Source organism: Hipposideros armiger, unplaced genomic scaffold (genome assembly GCF_001890085.2).
Source record: "Hipposideros armiger isolate ML-2016 unplaced genomic scaffold, ASM189008v1 scaffold_74, whole genome shotgun sequence".
Taxonomy (NCBI): domain Eukaryota; kingdom Metazoa; phylum Chordata; class Mammalia; order Chiroptera; family Hipposideridae; genus Hipposideros; species Hipposideros armiger.
This window is the reverse complement of record NW_017731424.1, coordinates 2634158-2654664: the sequence shown is the minus strand read 5'-3', so window position 1 is coordinate 2654664 and position 20507 is coordinate 2634158. Positions and strand designations below refer to the sequence as shown.

The following is a 20507-nucleotide window of genomic DNA, read 5'->3' as shown; positions in this document are numbered from 1 at the left end:
CCTCCCGCCCGCGGGGCCGCGCAGCGCGCTCCCGCCGCCCCTCCCGCTCGAGCTCCACCCAGGTCGCAGGCAGCGCGGTCGGCGGCGCCTATTTCCCGCCATTGTGCGAAGTGGAGCCTGAGGGTCTGCACGCGCAGCCTGTCGGTCTCCTGCAGCTCCGCGGCTGCCGCCACCACCACAGCCGTGGTTCCCTGAGATCGGGCGAACAGCTCCGCGAGGCTCGCTCTGCGTGGGAAGGCGCGGGCGAGGAGCTGCCAAGCCCCCGAGGAGGAGCCACGGCGCGGGACGCCGGGCCGCGTTGGCCCCGGCCCGTCGGCGAGATGCCCTGTGGGGAGGATTGGCTCAGCCACCCGCTGGGAATCGTGCAGGGCTTCTTCGGTGAGTGGCGGCGCCGGGGGCGGGCCGGGCGGGCCGCCGAGTTTGCCGAGCCGGGAGCCGGGCCCCGCCGCGCGGCCCCACGCGGGGCTACCTCGGGGTCTCGTGCGGCTGAGACGGCCAGTCGGGCCTGCGCCCGCTGGCGCTAAGACCCCACCCCCGCCCCCCGCCTTTTCAGGCCGGGCGGTGCCGCAGGTGCCTCCCACCTGCCCGATTCGCGATTCCGGAGCCGCCAAGGTTACGCGGCGAGGAGCCGGCGGCCGGCCGTGATTGACGGCCTGGCTCCCCTGCGTGGCTCCTCCGGGGGCCCGAGCCCCGTGTGCGGCACAACTCGGAGAGGTCCTTGAACCTTCGGGAGGACCAGCAGCGATGGGGCGAAGGAAAAGCACTTTGCCTATGGGAAGCCTGCAGGATATTTCAAAACTTCCGGTGTGTCGCGGGAGTGCTCGCTCGCAGCAGAAGTTGGCTCTAACTACTATTACACACATCCTCCCTTTTCAAGATAAGATTTAGTGTAACAGCTTAATTTTTCTGTTAGGGTGGCTTTAAAACCTGTCTAGTGTACACATCTCCTCTTGTGCCAGAGCTAGCCAGAAATGTTGAGCTATTCAGCTGAGTTCCTACATAGAAAGAGCTTCGAACGCTGCAAACAAGCTTAGTAAATTTTAGTTGCAGTTTTTAGTGTTGTGCTACGTTTCTGCTAAGGGCACACAAAGGAAAATTTAGGTTTGTTTGCGGTTAACAGGGCATCTTGACACCTCCCTCACGTCTTGCTGCAATTAGGAGTGGTGGAGGCAACCAGAAATCAGGGTGTGTGTAAGTAAGATCCGTGGCACCTGACTTGACTGCGGAGTGGCCTTAGCTCATTCAAAGTATCGTGGGATATTAGTAAGAACACCTAATAAGCCAAGTAGTCCCAGCAGCCAAAACTGATGGTGTAAAATGTATTTCTTGTAGGAGGGACTCAGCAACTTGAGGCATTTTCCCTATAAACTATAACTATAGTTTAGTTACCTGGTTTCCCAGGCTGAAACTAGGGGCAGCAAATTAGAAGGCTCAGATAGGCATCTGGATTGTATAGCCAGAGAACACTGATAACCTGATAAATAACCTGATAAAGAAGAAATAATCTGTGTATATATTTAAAAAACAAACAACGAACCCCCAAATCATTGTATATCTATCAAGGGTGCTTTGAGGAAGGGGCAGATATTTCTCCACCAAATCCTAGTAATTGATGTTCATAATGAATACTGGAACGCCTAATTGATGTCCAAAATAATGACCTCAAAATGTGAAGATTAAATTGCACAGTTGGTTTTCAAGGTTGTAGATGCATAGATACTTTATAGGAAAAATCATTCAAATGTAAAAAGCTTTGGTGCTTAAAGGGTGACGTTCCAGTTACTCATACTTAAAAATTTAAACATTTATTCATGAGAAATACCCTGTACCTTAGTTGTGCTGAATAAATGAGATTTTATATTTGGTATAGATTTGAATGTCTTTGTGTCAGATTTAGTTTCCTACATGTGTGATCCCAAGGGACACATCTCATCATAGGATAGGAAGGGCATAATTTGGATATAAAATACTGGCTTTACAGACATTTGTAAGTTTTGTGAATTGTGGAGATCTGGACCTTCTGGACCTTGTTGAAGTGTTTCCTCCTCCCACCCAAGAATGTCTTGTTCCCATATAGGTTGTGTTTTATAGAGAAGAAACTAACACTGTCTTGTAGTCATGATTTTTTGTAGAAGCTGTAAAGTATGTTATACATTTTTTGCTGCATTTTCCTATCACTAAATATATTGAATACCTTTATAATAGCACTATGGGTATGTTTGCATGAGAAGTCAGTGTTCAACTTGTAGACAATTTGGTTTAGTAGGAAATTGTTTTAAATCCATTTTCCCCCCACATAGAAAAGTAATACACGTCGGTTGTGGTTTATGAGTCCTTTCTTGGTTCCCTGCCTAGCTCTCAGACCTCATCACTACATTTCCCCTCATGTGGAAAAATCCTCTTTGCGTTCTCTCACTTTTGAACCTTACCTCTAGGCCCTCTGCATCAGTCAGCTGTTTCCTTTGCCAGGTTCCCCCTTCCCATTCCACTTTAACTTACCTGGCTAAGTCTTACTCTTCCTTTGGGAACCTATTGTAAGTTAGGTATCCCTGTTTCATGTTATTCCACGATCCTACGTGTCCTAGAAATGAGCATGTAAAGCACGTTGTTGAAATTACTTGTTTCTTCGGTTCCTTTTCTGGATTTTGACTCTGGGAATTCTTGGCCTGAATTTGCCTTATTCACGGGTATATCCTCATTGCCTACACGACACCTTGTACATCGAGTGTTCTGTGAACATTTGTTGAACAGAGGTTGTGGAAAAAAACTGATTAACCAATTAGAAATGGTATAAATTGGGATGGTAACTGTGACTACACATCTCAAACTTAGAACAGTCCTGGCAGACCTTACATTGATTCAGAGAATTCATGATCATACCCTGTATGAGTTATTTTCACATACAAATCCAAATTCTTTCTTCTTGGTTCAGATAAGGAACTTTGAAATTCTGTGAGTAACCAATCATAAGTATATGAACCGTAATTTATCTTTGTGACCCAATCTGTATTTTGAATTTGTATCTGCCATATTATAATTGTTCATATGTAGTTTTTTTTTTTCTGTAAGCCTTCCTAAAATGCCTTTAATGTTCCAGTTTCTAAAAGATTTTATATTGAGGTCCAAAGGCTTAAATTAAGATTCAGGAATACTTTTTTTTGGCAGATCCCTATTGGGCTCTATTACATGCATAATGCTAATGAGTTAGTCCCCACAGTGATTGCTCATTTAGTGACCCATATCAGATTGCTTCCCTTAAGCAAAGGCAGGAATCTTAAAAAAAAAAAAAAAAAAAAAAAAAGTTTTGTATACTTCTTTTTTAATCATTTTTTTAAAAGAAAATTTCTTTGCTTGAATTAACTTGAGTTAATAACTGCTGTTAATTTCAGAAGTGGGAATGCTTATCAACTAATTTGCTTTACTATTTTCTCTAGATTTTTGGTTGGGTCATGATCATTATTTTTGGTTATATTCAAGGTACTTAGATTGTATCAAACAGAACTAGAACTAGAGTATCTCATGCAAAAAAAGAGTATTGGTATATGGAGGATAGCAGGGAAGAATATTTTCTAGCATTTTAGAGAATTTAAAGCTGTAAGAAAATTGGCCAAAAGTCAGTCTGCTTTTTTTATTGTCACCATGACTCTAAACAGGCTATTCACCCCCTTTTGTCTGTGCCCACCTTGTATTTCTCCTTGGATTTTTCAGTAGGTCACTGAAAAAAAGGAATTTGTTACAAGGCTGTAGAACCCAAAGGCAGACAGGGTGGCTTGGTATCCTAAGAAACTACTGAGTAGATCAGAAACTGGAAAGCTAGCAGGAATCCGAGCAATTTCATCTATCTCTACTCCACAGCTCCCAAATTCACTTGTTCTCAGTTCCAACCCACACCAGTTAGCTTCTTCCATTTAATCCCAAATTCCAGGGTTAGAGAATCTGATTGGCTCAGCATAGAGTCAGTAGTAGGCTCATGAACTAGTCAGCTATTGCCAGGGAACAGAGTTATGCAGGAATGTGGGACAGTCACGACTACTGAGGCCCACACCTCAACAGTGGGGTAAGTTCTCAGAGAAGAGAACCTGGGCAACTGTGGCAAAAGGGATAAATAGGTATACATGAATTTTTAAATTATTAAAGACTACCTTGCACATGGTTACAAAAATCAGCATGAAGAATAAGAGTATGCTCATTCCCCGCTGAGGTAACCACTTTTAACTTTTTGCTTTTAGTTCTTTTTTTCTTTTAAAGTGTTTTCATTGGGATATAACTTACATGACATAAAATTCATCATTTTTAAATGTACAATTCATTGGTTTTTAGCATATTCACAATGGTGTGCAACCATCACCACTATCATTTCCATCACCCCAAAAAGAAACCCTATACCCATTAGCAGTCACTCCCACTTGCCCCCTACCCCATTTTCCGACCAGCACTAATCTACTTCTGTTTATGATTTACCTGTTCTGGACGTTTCATATAAATGGAATCATACAACATGTGGCTTTTTGTGCCTGGCTTCTTTCACTTAGCGTAATATTTTCAAGGTTTAGCTATGTTGTAGCGTGTATCAGCACTGCATTCCTTTTTGTGACTGAACATAATTTCCCGTTGTGTGGATGCACCACATTTTCTTTATTCATTCATCCATGGATGGACGCATGTTTCTACTTTGTGGCTATTGTGAGGAGTGCTGCTATAAACATTTGTGTACAGTTTGTGTGTGTGTGTGTGTGTGTGTGTGTGTGTGTGTGAGAGAGAGAGAGAGAGAGAGAGAGAGGGAATGTGTGTGTGTGTGTGTTTTCAGTTTTTTTGGGAATATATCTAGGAGTGGGATTGCTGAGTCATATAATAATTTTACATTTAATTTTTTGAGGAACTGCCAAATTGTTTTCCAAAGTAGCTGCACCCATTTACATTTCCACCAGCAATATATGAGGTTTCCAGTTTCTTACATCTTCTCCAACATGCGTTATTTTCTGTTTTATAGTTATAGCCATCCTAGAGGGTGTGAAGTAATATCTCTTTGTGGTTTTGATTTGCATTTCCCTAATTAATGATAATAGCATCTTTTAATATGTATATTGGCTCTTTGGATGTCTTGTCTGGAGAAATGTCTATTCTCCTTTGCAAAAATTTTAATTGGGTTTTTTTATTGTTGAGTTACAAAAATTCTTTATATATTCTGCATACTTGACCCTTATCAGATATATGATTTGCAGATATTTTCTCCCATTCTGTGGATTGTCTTTTCACTTTCTGATAGCGTCTTTTGATGCAAGTTTTAAATTTTGATTAAGTCCAATTTATGTATTTTTCCTTCAGTTGCATGTGGTACCATATTTAAGAACCCCATTGTCTAATGCCAGGTCACAAAGATTTACACCTATGTTCTCTCTAGGAGTTTTATAGTTTTAGCTCTTTATTTTAGGTCTTTGATCCATTGTGAATTAATTTTTCTCCATGATAGGAGGTAGGGACCCAAATTCATTCTTTGCATGTGGATACCCAGTTGTCCCCGCACCATTTGTTTTTGGTTTATTTTTTACATTTACCAGTTTGTTATGGAAAATATCATAAAGTATACAGGTGAACAGCCAGATGAAGAGGTACATAGGGTGAGGTTTGGAAGGGTCCCTCATGGAGGAGCTTCTGTCTCCAGGGAACTGGGATGTGCTGCCATTCCGGGTAGATACATCCACCAACCCAGAAGCTCCCAGCACCACTTGTTGAAAAGACTATTCTTTCCCCCACTGAATGGTTTTGACACCTTTGTCCAGAAAATCAATTGACCATACATGTGCTTTCCATTGATCTATATGTTTAACCTTATGCCAGTACCACGTTCTCGAAAATTGTAGCTGTGTAGTAAGTTTTGAAATCTGGGAAGTGGGAGTTCTCCAACTTTGTTCCTTTTCAAGATGGTCTTAGCTCTTCATAGTCCCTTGCATTTCCAAGTGAATTTAGAATGAGATTGTCTATTTCTGCAAAAAAAGGCAGTTAGCATTTTGATAAAGAGTGCATTGAATCTGTTGTGCTTTTAGTTCTTTTGATCATAGAGAGTAATTAAGATTAGAGACTCTAGAGCCAGACTGCTTAACTCCTGGACCATTTTGGGTTCAGGGCATTTTGGCTCCCTGGGTGGATCATTTTTTAACACCTCCCTTCTTTTTACTACAGAATTATTTTCAGTAACAATCATGAGTTGAAGCTATACACAATGCTGAAGTTATTACATATTTCAAAATTAATCCAGACATCATTGTTTTCATCACCTTCTCCCTCACTCCCATTTTAGAATTTTTATTGTTGAGTTCTGCTGTGTTGATGTCGTTTCATGTTGGCATGGGTATCACATCTCAGATTTGGATACCTTTGTTTTAATTGTATAGTTAATTCTTTGAATTAAGAATAACTTCCCAAGGGCCGGCCGAGTGGCTCAGTTGGTTAAGAGCTCGCTCAAGAGTTTGAGCTCTGAGCAACAGCAGTTCGAGTCCAGCCCAAGCTGAGCAGCCGCTGAGCTGCCAACAGGTAGCAGGATGGCTCAGCTAAAAAAAAAAAAAAAAAAAAAAAAAAAAAAAAAGAGTAACTTCCCAAATTCCTGCAGGATAAAAATGCTCAATTCTTTACTCAGTAGTATTTATAGCTACTTAATAGTTTGAGTTTTGGTCTTTTGGTTATAGTTTGATTTAATATTTTATATAAACAATTACCTGGTAACTAATAAGTGAATTGTAATAAAACTGAAACACATGCAAAAGATAAGTTAGGCAATTACCAAATCCTATCACTGATGTTACTAACGCGTTTTCTTGATTCATTCTTTAGTTTTAAAGCAAATAACAGTTTAAGAAGAATATATTTCAGTATTACAGATAGTATTCAAATTCAGTAAAGTATTTCATGTATAAGCTAAAATTTTCACATACTACACCTCTCATTTCACACTGTTTCACTGTTTTAAATATTAAAAACAAAAACTCCAAGTTGTCTCAGAAAATAGAATTGAAGTAATACAACTCTGCTTCTTCATTATTACAATCAACTGTTATTGTTTACTTCAAATGTATTGTATACATGTAGGACTAGAGTCCCACAGGGGTTGGGGAATACTAACTGTGCCTTAGGCAAGTCTCGACTATCCTGGACCACTTAGAGCTTTACTGTTCAAATGCACATAGCTGAGTCTTTGTTGGGAGCTAATTATGTAACTGGGGGTTCTCTGAATTAATTTACGTGTAGAATGCAATATTTATTAAAGGGTTAGTAGTAAAAATGTGCTAATTTGACACTTTCAAATACATATATATATATATATATATATAAACTCAGAAGTAACAATAATTGTTTAGGATTTAGACCAGTATTCCAAGGAAGAATATTTTTATCATTGATATTGTTTAGAATTGCAAATGAATGGTGATAATAAAAGCAAACTGACTTTTAGTTGGTTTAATTATTTTTAAGTTCTCTGCAGGAAATGTATCTCCTTATTGCTGGCACCTAGGGCACACCACTCCTATCATTTTTTTAGTAGGCCACTGCTTGGACCCTCTTCCTAACTTTTGAGTGTGAATATGTCAAATTAATTAACTTTTTTTTTTTAACCACAATTGTATTACCTATAAAATGGGAATAAGAGATTCCATAGGCCTGTTGTAAACATTAAGTGAGATAATGAATATGAAGTACTTAGAATAGTGCCTGGTATAGTCTTAAGAATTCATGAAACATTAGCTACTATTACTTTGTTATAATTTACAACCGTTATTCTAAAAATATATATTTTACCTCTATTTGAGCCTCTTTTCTCCCCTTCTGGTTTTTGAAGACTTAGTTTTTTTAGAGCTGTTTTAGATCGACAACGAAATTAAGCCTAAGGTATAGTGATTTCCCATATACCTCCCCACCCCCAAACATGCATAGCTTCCCCCATTATCAACATCCCCACCAGAATGGTACATTTGTCACAATTGATAAACCTACATTGACCCATCATTATCACCCCAAAGTTCATAGTTTATATTAAGGTTCACTCTTGGTGTTGTATATGCTATGGCTTTGGACAAGTGTATAAAACATGTATCCATCATCATAAGAGAAGACAAATGTAAATGCACCTAACAACTGAGTTTCAAAATACACTAAACGGAGAAATAAATAAATCTGCAGTCATAATTGGAGATTTTACTCCTCATCTCTTAGTACTCTATCTACTACAATAGATAGAAAATCAGCAAGGATATTGAAGAACTGCACAACACCATTACCAAGTGGATCTAATTGACATTTGTGGAACTCTACCCAACAACAGCACAGTACACATTCTTTTCAAGTGCACATGGATCGTTCAGCAAGATAAACCATATCCTGGGTCATAAAGCGAATATTAACAAACTTAAAAGAATTGAAATCCTCAACTATGTTCTCTGACCATTGTAAAATTAGATTAGAAATAAGTAACAGAAAGATGACAAGAAAATTCAAACTTGTGGAAATACACTTCTAAGCAATCCATGGAACAAAAAGAAGTCTAGGAAATTTAAAAATATCTTGAACTATATGAAAATGAAAACACATAAAAATTTGTGGGATACAACCAAAGATGTGCTAAGAGGCATTAAGTGCACTTATTAGAAGAAAAGGAGGTCTCAAATTAGTAATTTAAGCTTCTACCTTACGAAACTAGAAATGAAGAGAAAAGCCCAAGTGAAACAGGAGAAAGGAACTAATAAAGAGCAGAAGTGAATCAAACAGAAAACAGAAGAAAAAGAGAAAATCAATGAAACCCAAAGCTGTTGTTTGTTTTTTTTTAAACGAAAGTGATCGATAAAATTCATAAGCCTATAGCCAGACTAGTAAGGAAAACAAAAAGACACAAATTACTGAAATCAGGAATGGAGATATCAACATAGATTGGATGAACATGAAAAGGATAATATAAAACCAGCTGTATGAATATAAATTCAACATCTTAGGTGACACAGACCAATTCCTCATAAAACAGTATTAGTTTCCTATTTCTGCTCTAACAAATAACCACAAATTTAGTGGCTTAAAACAATATAAATTTATTATCTTACAGTTTTGGAGGCCAGAATGAAGCGTGTCTCACTAGGATAAAATCAAGTTGTCAACAGGACTGCGTTCCTTTCTGGAGGCTCCATAGGAGGACCTATTTCCTTGTCATTTTCCAGCTTCTAGAGTCCACCAGCATTTCTTGGCTTGTGGCCCCTTCCACCTTCAAAGCCAGCAGCAGCAGGTCCAGTTCTTTTCACATCTTCTCACTCTGACTGCTCTTCTGTCTCCCTCTTTCACATATAAGTACCCTTGTGATTACATTGGGCCCACCCAGATAATCTCCCTGTTTTAAGGTCAGCTGATTATCAACTTTAATTCAACCTCTTACCTAAACTTTCCTTTGCCATATAAGATAATACGTATATTCACAGGTTCTGTGGATTAGGATGTGGACACCTTCGGGGGTGCCATTATTCTGCCTACCACAACCACATACTATCCAAACTCACCCGCATCCTCTATTCTAATTTTTTTCCTATGACTTGGCCTATTTTAAGCACCTTAGATAAATGGAATTACACAATATTCTTCTGTGTCTGGATTATTTCACTTAGCATAATGTTTTTAAGGTTCATCCCTGTTGTCCTAATTGTTTTAGACAAAAGTGCAAAAGGCAATTCAATGGAAAAAGATACTCTTGAACAGAGATGTTGAAACTAGACATTTATATGCAAAAATATGAATTTTAACCCATAAATCTCATATCTTATGCAAAAATTAACTCAATGGGTCTAAGTATAAAAACTAAAACTTTTAGAAGTAAACAGAAGACCTTTGAGACCCAGGGTTTCACAGTGAGCTCTTAGGTATACACCAAAGACAATGCATAAAACAAAAATTTGATAAACTGGGCATCGTCAAAATTAAAAACTTTTGTTCTGCAAAAGATATTAGGAGAATGAAAAAACAAGCTGTAGACTGGGAGAATATATTTGAAAAATCATAGGTCAAGGACTTGTACCCAGAATATATGAAGAAAACACAATGGTAATTAACCCAGTTTTTTAAAGGGGCAAAAGATTTAAATAGACACTTCACCAGTTCCACATCATTAGCCACAAGGGAAGTGCAGACTCAAACTGTGATGAAATACTACACATCTATTAGAACAACTAAAATTGAAAAAAAAAAATAGTGACAATACCACATACTGGCAAGGATGCAAACAGCTGGATCTCTGAACACCACTGCTGAGGATGCAAAGTGGAACAGCCACTCTGGAAAACAGAATCTTAAAAGTTACTCATATACCCAACGTCCCATTCCTAGGTTTTGACCTAGAGAAATTAAAGTTTATGTCCACACAAAACCTATACATAAATGTTGATTGTTGTTTTGTTCATAATTATCAAAACCCAGAGACAACCTAAATGTCCTTCAACAGGTGAGAGGAGAAACAGATTGTGGTTCAGCTGTACGGTAGAATACTACTCAGCAATCAAAAGAAATGATTGATGCATTTGTGTTGGGGTACCCAAGGCCACCTCTTAGAGATTCACTAGAAGGACTTGTGTGATTCAGTGTGTAGTTGTACTCACGGTGAAGGTTTTATTACAGTAGCACAGCAAGGATACACAGCCAGATAATAAGGGGAAAGACACAATTGGAATCTGGAGCGGTCCATGTGTAGGCTTCCTTATGCTTTGTCCCATGGGAGAGTTCAGATTAGAAGACTCAGTATTGTTAAAATGTCAGCTCTCCTTAGATTAATCTACAGACTCAACACAGCCGTAGTCAAAGTTTCAGCAGACTTGACATAGAAGTTGACAAGTTTGGTTTTCAAAATTATGTAGAAATGTTGATTGAGGATTAGGATAATGGAGACAAACTTGAAGGATTTAACTACCTGGTTTTAAGACTTACTATCAAGCTATAGTGATTAAGACAGTATGGTATTGGCATAAAGATAGACAAATACATCAGCGAAACATAATAGAGAATCTAGGAATAGACTAACAAAAACAGTGAGTCTATTTTTGACAAAAGTTCAAAAGCAATTTAATGATAAAGTCTTTTAATTAAATAATGCTGGAACAAGTGTGATCTTTGGGGGGGAGGGGGGAATGATATGGATTACAGACCTAAATGTGAAAAATAAAAAAACATATTAGGAGAATATATTTATGACCTTGGGGTTAGTAACCATTAAAGAGAAATTGGACTTCATCAAAATGAAAAACTTCTCATCAAAAGATACCATTAAGAATGTCAAGAAGCAGGGAGGCAGGTTAGCTCAGGTAGTTAGAGCTCAGGCTCCTAACACCAAGGTTGCAGGTTCAATTCCCACATGGGCTAAAGAGCTGCGCCCTTCACAACTAGATTGAAGACAACTACCTGACTTGGAGTTGATGGGTCCTGGAAAAACACACTGTTCCCCAGTAAAATTTCTTTTAAAAAGTGTCAAGAAGAAAGCTACAAATTAGGAGAAAATGTTTGCCCTACATACATCTGACAAAAGACTTAAATCTGGAATACACAAAGAATCAGTAAGTACCTCAGTTCCCCTGACCCCTTAAACTCAAGCAAGATTAAGTGCAGTGGTGCTCAAACTCAGATGGCCAAGAATTCATAGGACATAGAATAAAGTGGTAGGTGTGTGCTCAACAGGACTTGTGGTTAAAATGACCCAGCTTGGTCTTACTTAAACCTAAAAAGACGAATACATATCTCAGCAACAGAATTCATGAGTGGGCTAGAGTGTCGGCTCCATTATAGCGAGTAGTCAAACTATGTGTCCAGGAATCTGCCTCCCTGTTTTCCTCTGGGATGGCTTAGTTTTCAGACTGACATGGCTGGTCAGTGGCCACAGGCAGCTTCCAGGCACTTGGTGCTCCAACTTGAATTTCTGGTCGTGCTCAGCCTTGTTCTTGCTCTTTACCTAGATATTATGCCAGTCCATGTACCTCAGCACGTTTCTGTCCTACTTCTCCTCCTGGCTTAAACACTACCTCCTTCGGAGGCCATCTCGGAGGTTCTCTCACCTGCATTTAGTTGTTGCTTTGGGCTGTTATCTTGTCTACCCACAGGTTATCATTGCTTTAAGTTACTTCAGTTCCAAGTATCCCTGTAGAACAGCGGTTCTCAACTTGTGGGTCGCAACCCCTTTGGGGGTTGAACCACCCTTTCACAGGGGTCACCGGGTACTCATATGTGGGCATATCTGCATGTGGGCCTGGAGACGGATAGAGGAGCGGTGTCTCGGTTCCTAAGACCATCGAAAATATGTGTTTTCCGATGGTCTTAGGCAACCCCTGTGAAAGGTTGAGAACCACTGCTGTAGAACCTGGCAGAGTGCTGGGCGCACACAGTAGGCTTCATAAATAATGGTAGTTGTTGCGTGCCTGATTTTTTGTTTTTGTTCTTTTTGATTTGACTTATTGCAGCCCATTAGTTGTCTGGCAGGTCCAAATAGTTAAGAATATCGTATTTGTATACTTGTAAGTTACTTAGAAGGAACTTACTGCTTCCTAGTCGCTCTTTGATGACGCTTCATCACCTGTCATTCGTGTTTCTTACACAAAAGCAGTCAGAATAGCGTTGGTGTGGTGGTCACAGCTGCATATGTCTTTCCTTTCAACAATCATTTTGTCTAGAAGCAAGAATACCCCACTTAGAGGGCTTTTAAAACAAGAATTGCTAGGCGTCACCTCCAGAGTTTTTTATTTAGTAGGTATGGGATGGGCTGAAAAATCTGCACTTTTTTTTTTTTTAAGATTTTATTGGGGAATTGGGGGAGGGGAACAGCATTGGAGAATCGAGGAAGGGGAACAGACAGGTAGACAAATTGCTGTTTTGTTCTTTAGTCTAGTTGTGGAGGACGTCACTTCACTGGCCCATGTTGGTATGATCATTGTGCACTTCTCGGGTAAGGCAATTCGTTGCTGGTCATTGGTCAGCCGCTCACTGTGGCTCACAGCAGCTCTCGCCGGCTGCCAGCCGCTCACATAGTTCATGGCAGCCCACTGCAGCCCCGCTGCAGCCTACGCCATCACCAGCAACTCACAGCAGCCCAGCTCCAGGTCGAGCTGTTATTCATCATCTTAGCTGTAGAGGGCGCAGCATCACTGGCCCTTAATGTGGGATCCGAACCGCAGCCCTGCTGCTCAGAGCTGGTGCTCCCAAGCAAGCTCTTAACCAACTGAGCCACTCGGCTGGCCCAAAAATCTGCACTTTTAACAACTGCTCAGGTGATGCTAATGCTAGTGGTCAGGGAACCAGGTTTTGAGAACCAATTTACTAGCAGATTTAAACCTCATTGCACATCAGAATCACCTAGAATCTAACCCCGCTCCTTTTTCAGAACGAGCCTTTGCTCAGCTAAGTAAAAGTGTTTGGAAGCCCTGCTCAAGCATGGTGTTAGTAGGATTTTATGAGTATTTCTAACAATTGGCTCTGTAACAAAGACAAAATTCCTTTACTTCACATCTTCATAGCACCTGTGTGATGAATATAAATGGTGGAAGTATTGGCCAGCTATGTGGTTTGGTGGTTCTAGTTCCCGAAAATAGGTATTCCTGATTCTGTCGCTAAGTCACTCTGGAGTCTTAGCCACATCCCCTAATTTTTCAAAGTCTTGTTTTTTTTAATACCTTTAACATGACAATAAAAACACCTTTCTCATCACAATCATTTCAAGAACCACCAATGGATGCTAAATCTAGATGGGGGGCAAGTTTCATGAAAATTGTTTGTATGGTCTTGAAGTGTTTCCCACAGGTAACTTATTAATTGTAAATAACTATACAGTGGAGAAACAAAATCTCTTTGACTGGGTTATCAAATTTAATATCATCAATGAGGGGAAAGATGAACATCTTGTCTCTAGATGATACAGGGACGCAGCATCACTTATGTAGTCAGACTGATAACACATAACTACAATTAATCATAAGGAAACATTTGAGAAACCCCAAGTGAGGAGCATTCTATTTTTCAAGGGCCTGTATTCTTAAATATGAATGTCATAAAAGATGAAGATTGAGGAACTGTTCCCGATTAACGGAGATTAAAGATCCATGATAGCTAAAAGCGGTATATGATACTAGACGGGGTCCTGGACTGAAGGGGGAAAAGTGCAGTAAAGGATAGGTCACATGACAAATTGGAATATGGTGGTAGATGAGATAAAAAGTATTGTGTCAGTTTTGAAATTCCTGAGGTTGATAATAGTACTGTGGTCATGTGAGATAATCTCTCTATTCTTAGGAAACATACATCGAACAACTTAAAGGTAAAAATATATGATATGTGTAACTTAATCTCAGATGGGTCAGAAAAATACATATGAGAGAGCAAGTGATAACAGCAAATGGAACAAAGATACAGGTGTTCTTTGTACTATTCATGTGACTTTTTGGAAAATGTATTCCAAAATTAAAAAACAAAACACCTCTACTCAGGGTAGTTGTAAAGATTTTTTTTTTAATTTCTAAGAAACCGTTTTCAAAGAGCAGTGCGCTTTACAAATGAGGGTTCGTGTGCTGCTTTGTCTCCATAGCCTCATCTCCGTCTGTGGGCACTGCTGGCGCCTGAGAGCTGGGCGGTCTGCACTGCCCTGATTCGTAAGATGCAGCCTGCCAGCGGGCAGCTTCTCGCATGGGCTGTGCAGTGCTTCACGGGAATGTGACTCAGCCGAACACAGTCTATTGTTATATATTGTACCTTTATCTTTGAAAAGTGTATTTGTCTTTCAGCCCAAAATGGAGTTAATCCTGACTGGGAGAAGAAAGTAATTGAATATTTTAAGGAAAAGCTGAAGGAAAATAATGCTCCTAAATGGGTAAGTTTATTGCTGTTTGTGGAGGGAGAGGGTTGGGCCGACTTCCAGTTGCTCAGTAGAGTAGTAATCCACATATAATTTAAAAATATATAAATGAATGTGTACTGCCTTCTGCTTGAAGTGCTGTTTACTGCCTATGTATTCAAAGATGTTGGTCTCTCGCAAAGTTCAATTCAAGCAATTAAGTGTTTCTGTATTGATGCCTCTAGGTGGCAGTAACTGACCATGCTACTTTTCCAAGACAGAAAAAACATCAGTAGTTGTGAGAGCTTCGATTCTTACTGTCATTTAAAAACAAGTGGCATGTACTAGTTTTAAGAGAAGAGCTCAACAGAGCAAATGCCTTTCCGCTACTTGAAAAGTGTTCTGAAGGAAAAGCATCCTTTATAGTCAAATGTCTTTATACAAACTTGCAAGAACTCCAAAGTGCTTTTGTCTAGCAGTTCTGTTATGTTGACTGTTGAGATTAATTGGCTTCCTAATAGGGCTGAATTTTGTGCGTGTGTGTTGCAATTTGGGTCTGGACATCAAGTCTATGTATGTGTATGAGCTTAATGTTTTATAGACAGAATATCTTTATTAACTTGACTGCTTGTTTTCCTTGAAGGTACCATCATTGAATGAGGTTCCCCTTCATTATTTGAAACCTAACAGTTTTGTGAAGTTTCGCTGCATGATTCAGGATATGTTTGACCCTGAGTTTTACATGGCAGTTTATGAAACGGTTAACCGAAACACAAAAGCACGTGTATGTATTTTTTCCATGGAACTTTCTGTTTATAATTAGTGGTTTTAATTTTTTCTTTGCGTTCTCTATGGTAGATTTGATTCAGATAGAATGATAAAATACTTTTATCCTTTGTTTGGGTTACAGGTTCTTCATTTTGGAAAATATAGAGATGTAGCAGAGTGTGGGGTATGTATTCTTAAGATATATAAAACACTTTTAGAGTTTTTATTACTTTGGTTAATCTTAAATTTATCTATCTTGTGTATAAGTTCAAGAAGTCACATGAAATGTTTTATTTGTCTTTGTTTCTCTGATATATTTTTGATCTAAAAATCTCTTAGAAGGAACATTGTAAATGACAAATTTAATTTCTTTTTCCAATATCTATATACTTGGTTAAAAAAATTACAAGGTATAATAAATGCTTTCAAAATGAAAGTGGAAGATTAACTTAATTACACTTGCTTAATTAAATTTAATTAAATTCTGCCCTTTTTTCCTGGGAGGAAAAAGGTTTTTAATAAGCTTCCTTTGATGAAAGGAAGTAATAGAAGCTCTCTTAAATATCAATAATGGAAGCGGGAAGAAGGCAGAACACTGGCTATAATTCGAGTTGTGAAAGGAATAGTCTTGAGTTAGAAACTTACTAGAAAAGCAATTATAGAGGCACCACAGTATAGCTGCACTTTTTAAAATCGATTTTCTGATAATAGGTGAACAACATGTAGAATTAAATTTCAGACACCTGTTCAACATGCCAGGCATTGTAACTAGGAAAGTTTAAAATTTATTTCTACTTTCACAGTAAAAAAAAAAAAAAAATGATCAGCATGTCAAAATAAATATATTAGCCAAAAATGTCTCCCATATTTTACTTTTTGTGTTTTTCATATGGTTCTATTGAAACAGATGATAATTGTCAATTTTTGGAATGAAAACAAGTAGCACAGGTGGAGATTGACCAGGCAGGTGCTTAGGCAGGCCCTCAGAAGAAAGGTGGGACCTCAGTGGAGTTACCTCCATTCTGGGTCTAGTTCTCTGTTATGCAGATCCACAGCCTCAGTTTAATCAGGTTTTCTAGGGCTTTTTACATTCGGAAGTCTGACGCCTGTTTACTCAAACCTCAAGAGATTGATTTATAAACCCTAATACCAGCCGACTGATTCACAGAAGTTGTTCCTCATTGAATAAAGTTGTTCTAGTTCAGCGGGCCAATCTGGACAGAAGAACAGCCCTAATTTGGAAAGTTACCAGAAAGATTTTATTAAACAAAAGTGTAACTTCCTACAATTATTTAGAGTAATAGACTCGTGAAAGATGGATTTGTTTGATCTTACACATGATGACCTTCAGGTCTCCCAGTGTCTATTTGCCTTTAGAGTGTTTCCATAAGATAAAATGTGATGAGTCTAATGAGTCAACTTGTAAATGCTCCCTGCATGCCTTGTTTAAGGAGCCCTAGGTCATATTAGGCAAATACATGAATACACAACTCTTTCTAGTAAACAGTAATAGAGTGTCACTATAGCTCAGTAATCTCAGCATCTGGAAATAGGAAAATAAAATAGATGTGACTGTCTATCTGTGACACTACCAAAGAGAAAGACAGTTTGTTCTGTGTTGCCAAGAGTAAAAAATAAAAGCACCATGACCAGAAAGGGGGACTTTGGGCCTGGAAAGAAAGAAATAGCAATCTCAGTTTAAATTCTCTCAGGCTCAAACTTGATGTCTCCTGGGTCCTTTTTTCCCCTACAAAATGGAATATACACCTTATTTACTTTTAAGAGGATTTTCCTTGTACTATAAAATTAATATGTTTATTAAAGTAATTTTTTCATGTTACACCTTGGGTCCTTTCTACCTCTTAACATTTTCTAAGCATATATGAAATACAGACTATGCTTTTTTTAGGGAATAATATCTGAGTCTTAAATCTCATTTCAGCTACCTCGTCATGAGTATTTCATTAAATTCCTATTTTACAGGCTAATTCTGATACTTTCCTGTGAAAGAAACAGTAGGATTTACCATGTGCTTTGTCTTTGAAAAAAATAAAACATTCTGTTAATTAAAAAGGATTTAATTTTGTAATGTAGGATGCTGTGTGCTATGGGTTTGAGGGAAGGTAATATATTGATTATTGCATGTGAAGTCATTTTATGTCAGTTTTCTTTAAAAATTAATAGTTTGGATTTAGTAGTTGCTTGTTAATTAACTCAATGAAATATTTACTATGGTTTTATAAATAACATGAAAATGTGGTTGCTAATTTTTTTTTTAAAACTGTTTTTCTTAATAAACTTTTAAAAATACTTTTTGTGTACATCACAGCCTCAACAAGAAGTTGATTTAAACTCTCCACGAACTACCACTTTGGAAAGACAGACTTTCTATTGTGTTCCAGTGCCTGGGGAATCTACGTGGGTAAAAGAAATATCCTTTATCTGAATTTTATGTGTTGAGTGGTTCCTGATTATTTTCTTAATTGAAAAGACCATAATTTAGAGTTTGAGTTTTTAAAAACTTAGTCTTTTTACCACAGTGACGCTAGCTGGGAAAAAACCTATAAAACCACCTAAATATTCATCAATGAAAAACGATAAAATTATGGTACATTCTCATAGTGAAATACTGTTTAAAAGATTGAGGTAGATTTAAAGATACTGAAAAAGAGAGCACCATGATAATTAAGTACAAAAAATTTCAACTAATTCTACTTAAGGGAAAACAATATGTTGCTTCTTTTGAGAGAAGATTGTGGAAACATCTTTGCCTTTTGAAAACAAATTTTTAGTTGGTAATTTTTTTAGGCATAATTCACATACACTAAAATATATAGATTTTAAAGTGTAAACACTTTCGTGGTTTACACCCCAAAGTAAACAACTTGTGCCAGAAAGTTCCCTTCAGCCTTTTTCTAGTCAGCAGCCCTCCTTTGCAACCACTGTCCTGATTTCTTTCACTATAGCTTTGTTTTATCTATTCTATTCTTTTTTAAGATTTTTATTGGGGAATTGGGGGAGGGGCCCAGCCAAGTTGTTGTTCTTCAGTCTTCGTTGTAGAGGGTGCCAGTCGCCATCTGGTTTCCCGTTGGCAGCTCGTGGCCTCTAACCTCAAGGTGCTGTGTTCAATCTTAGTTGCGGGTGGGCGTAGCCACCATCCCATGCGGGAGTTGAACCAGCAGCCTTGTTGTTAAGAGCACACCCTCTATCCACTGAGCCATCCGGGTGGCAGCTCAGCTAAAGGTACCAAGTTCAGTCTTAGTTACGCCTCAAGAAATCTTGTATCTATCCAAAGATCTCAATGGAACCAACTCCTTTTCCTCTGGTACTGTTCTGCAAATTCTTGTGGCTTTAGTAGCTCTGAACCATGTGCTGTGTTTTCTCTACCCAGCAAGAGCAGGTCCCTCATTTCTCTTTGTTGCAGTTTAGAAAATGCCCCTAAGAGAGGGCTAGGGGCAAAGTGGAGTTTACTCGGTATGTTACTTCTCATTCGAGGATCATAACCTTATATTCCCTGTTGCCCAATGACTGAAAACAGTTGCTTCATGTCTTTTGTACAGTATCACAGTTCTTTACAGCTGGGGTTGGGGTGTAAAGTTGAGCTGTTACTCTCATGACCAAAACTGAAGTCCAGCTTTCTTTTAAAAAGACATTTTTATTTTAACCAAATTGCTAAATTAATAATCTTTTATTAGTCATATAATTAGCATAACTTAGGCTATTCCTCAGTTCATGGTAGTCTTTTCTTAACTTTTCATTTAACGCCTATATTAATGCAAATCAAGCTCGAGTCAGTCCTTCAACATCCTACACTCCCAGTCGTCACAAGAGGAGTTATGAAGATGATGAAGACATGGACCTACAGCCCAATAAACAGAAAGACCAACATGCAGGTTCCAGACACACAGGTAGTGTGTGCTAGTGGGCTTCCTTTAGGCTGCGGCTCTCTCTCCATGGGTTTGTTTTCAGGATTCATTGTTGCAGGATACAGCTCTAGTCATTTGACAGGCAGTGATTTGACAACCTTGCTTCCATGGTTCTCAGAATTATAGACAATTCTGAGTCTTTACAGTTTGGTCAGGCTGTGTGCTATAATTGAGCAATTAGGAGTCACTTAGAAGTGGCGGCTCTCCTGTCAGTTTTTTTGTTTGTTTGTTTTTAGCTGAGCCATCCTGCCACCTGTTGGCAGCTCAGCGGCTGCTCAGCTCAGGCTGGGACTCGAACCGCTGTTGCTCAGAGCTCAAACTCTTGAGTGAGCTCTTAACCAACTGAGCCACTCGGCCGTCCCCTCTCCTGTCAGTTTTTAAGGGTCTCAAGTGGTTAGCTGAAAAAGGTCTTTTTCTTTATTTTTATCTCTGTTCTTAAGTAATATGGAAGCATAGTACTTTATCCTTAAAATGATTTATGTATATTTGAAAACATCGTTATTTTCTTTTTGGAATAGTGATACTTTTATTTAATTTAGTAAGACTGAAAATACCAGGAAAAACATGAAGTTGTGATACACAAGATTACTTATTCCTAAACTTTAAAGCAGATAACCCTTCTGTTCTATTTACATATGTTTGTAGTGGCTTATTTCTTAAAACATGCTTAAAACACAACTAATTCTGATTAAAACAAAGAGACCAAAAGTTGAACTTTTCTAAGAGCATGAGAGAATTTCAGAATTGGTATATATCATTATTGATTTCACCACGGTTTTGATGCACAGTGACTTTCTTTATTATGGCAGGTAGATAAGTGTGTCTTTATTCTCCTTTTATGTTCAGTCACTTTAGCATCTTTAATCAGAGGGAGAGGAGGTAAAACAACTTAGTCTAGTTAATTGGTCTCTGGAAGATTGGGTTGAGAGGGCAAAAAAACAGTCAGTAGTAAATAGAAAATTCTTTTTTTTTTTTTTTTTTTTTTTTTT

At 38.5% G+C, this 20507-nt stretch overlaps 1 protein-coding gene across 2 annotated transcripts in view; it reads left to right on the top strand.

The window, feature by feature from the left end:
* Positions 1 to 40: 40 nt before the first annotated feature.
* The window catches only part of MCMBP (minichromosome maintenance complex binding protein), a 37356-nt gene continuing 16889 nt past the window's right edge, over positions 41 to 20507 (top strand). For both annotated transcript variants that reach the window (XM_019642945.1, XM_019642946.1), the window contains exons 1-6: positions 41 to 378; positions 14775 to 14860; positions 15468 to 15608; positions 15735 to 15776; positions 17922 to 18023; positions 19356 to 19500. In XM_019642945.1, the coding sequence (XP_019498490.1) occupies positions 321 to 378; positions 14775 to 14860; positions 15468 to 15608; positions 15735 to 15776; positions 17922 to 18023; positions 19356 to 19500 (574 nt within the window). In that variant the 5' untranslated portion in view covers positions 41 to 320. The remainder of the gene's footprint in view (positions 379 to 14774; positions 14861 to 15467; positions 15609 to 15734; positions 15777 to 17921; positions 18024 to 19355; positions 19501 to 20507) is intronic.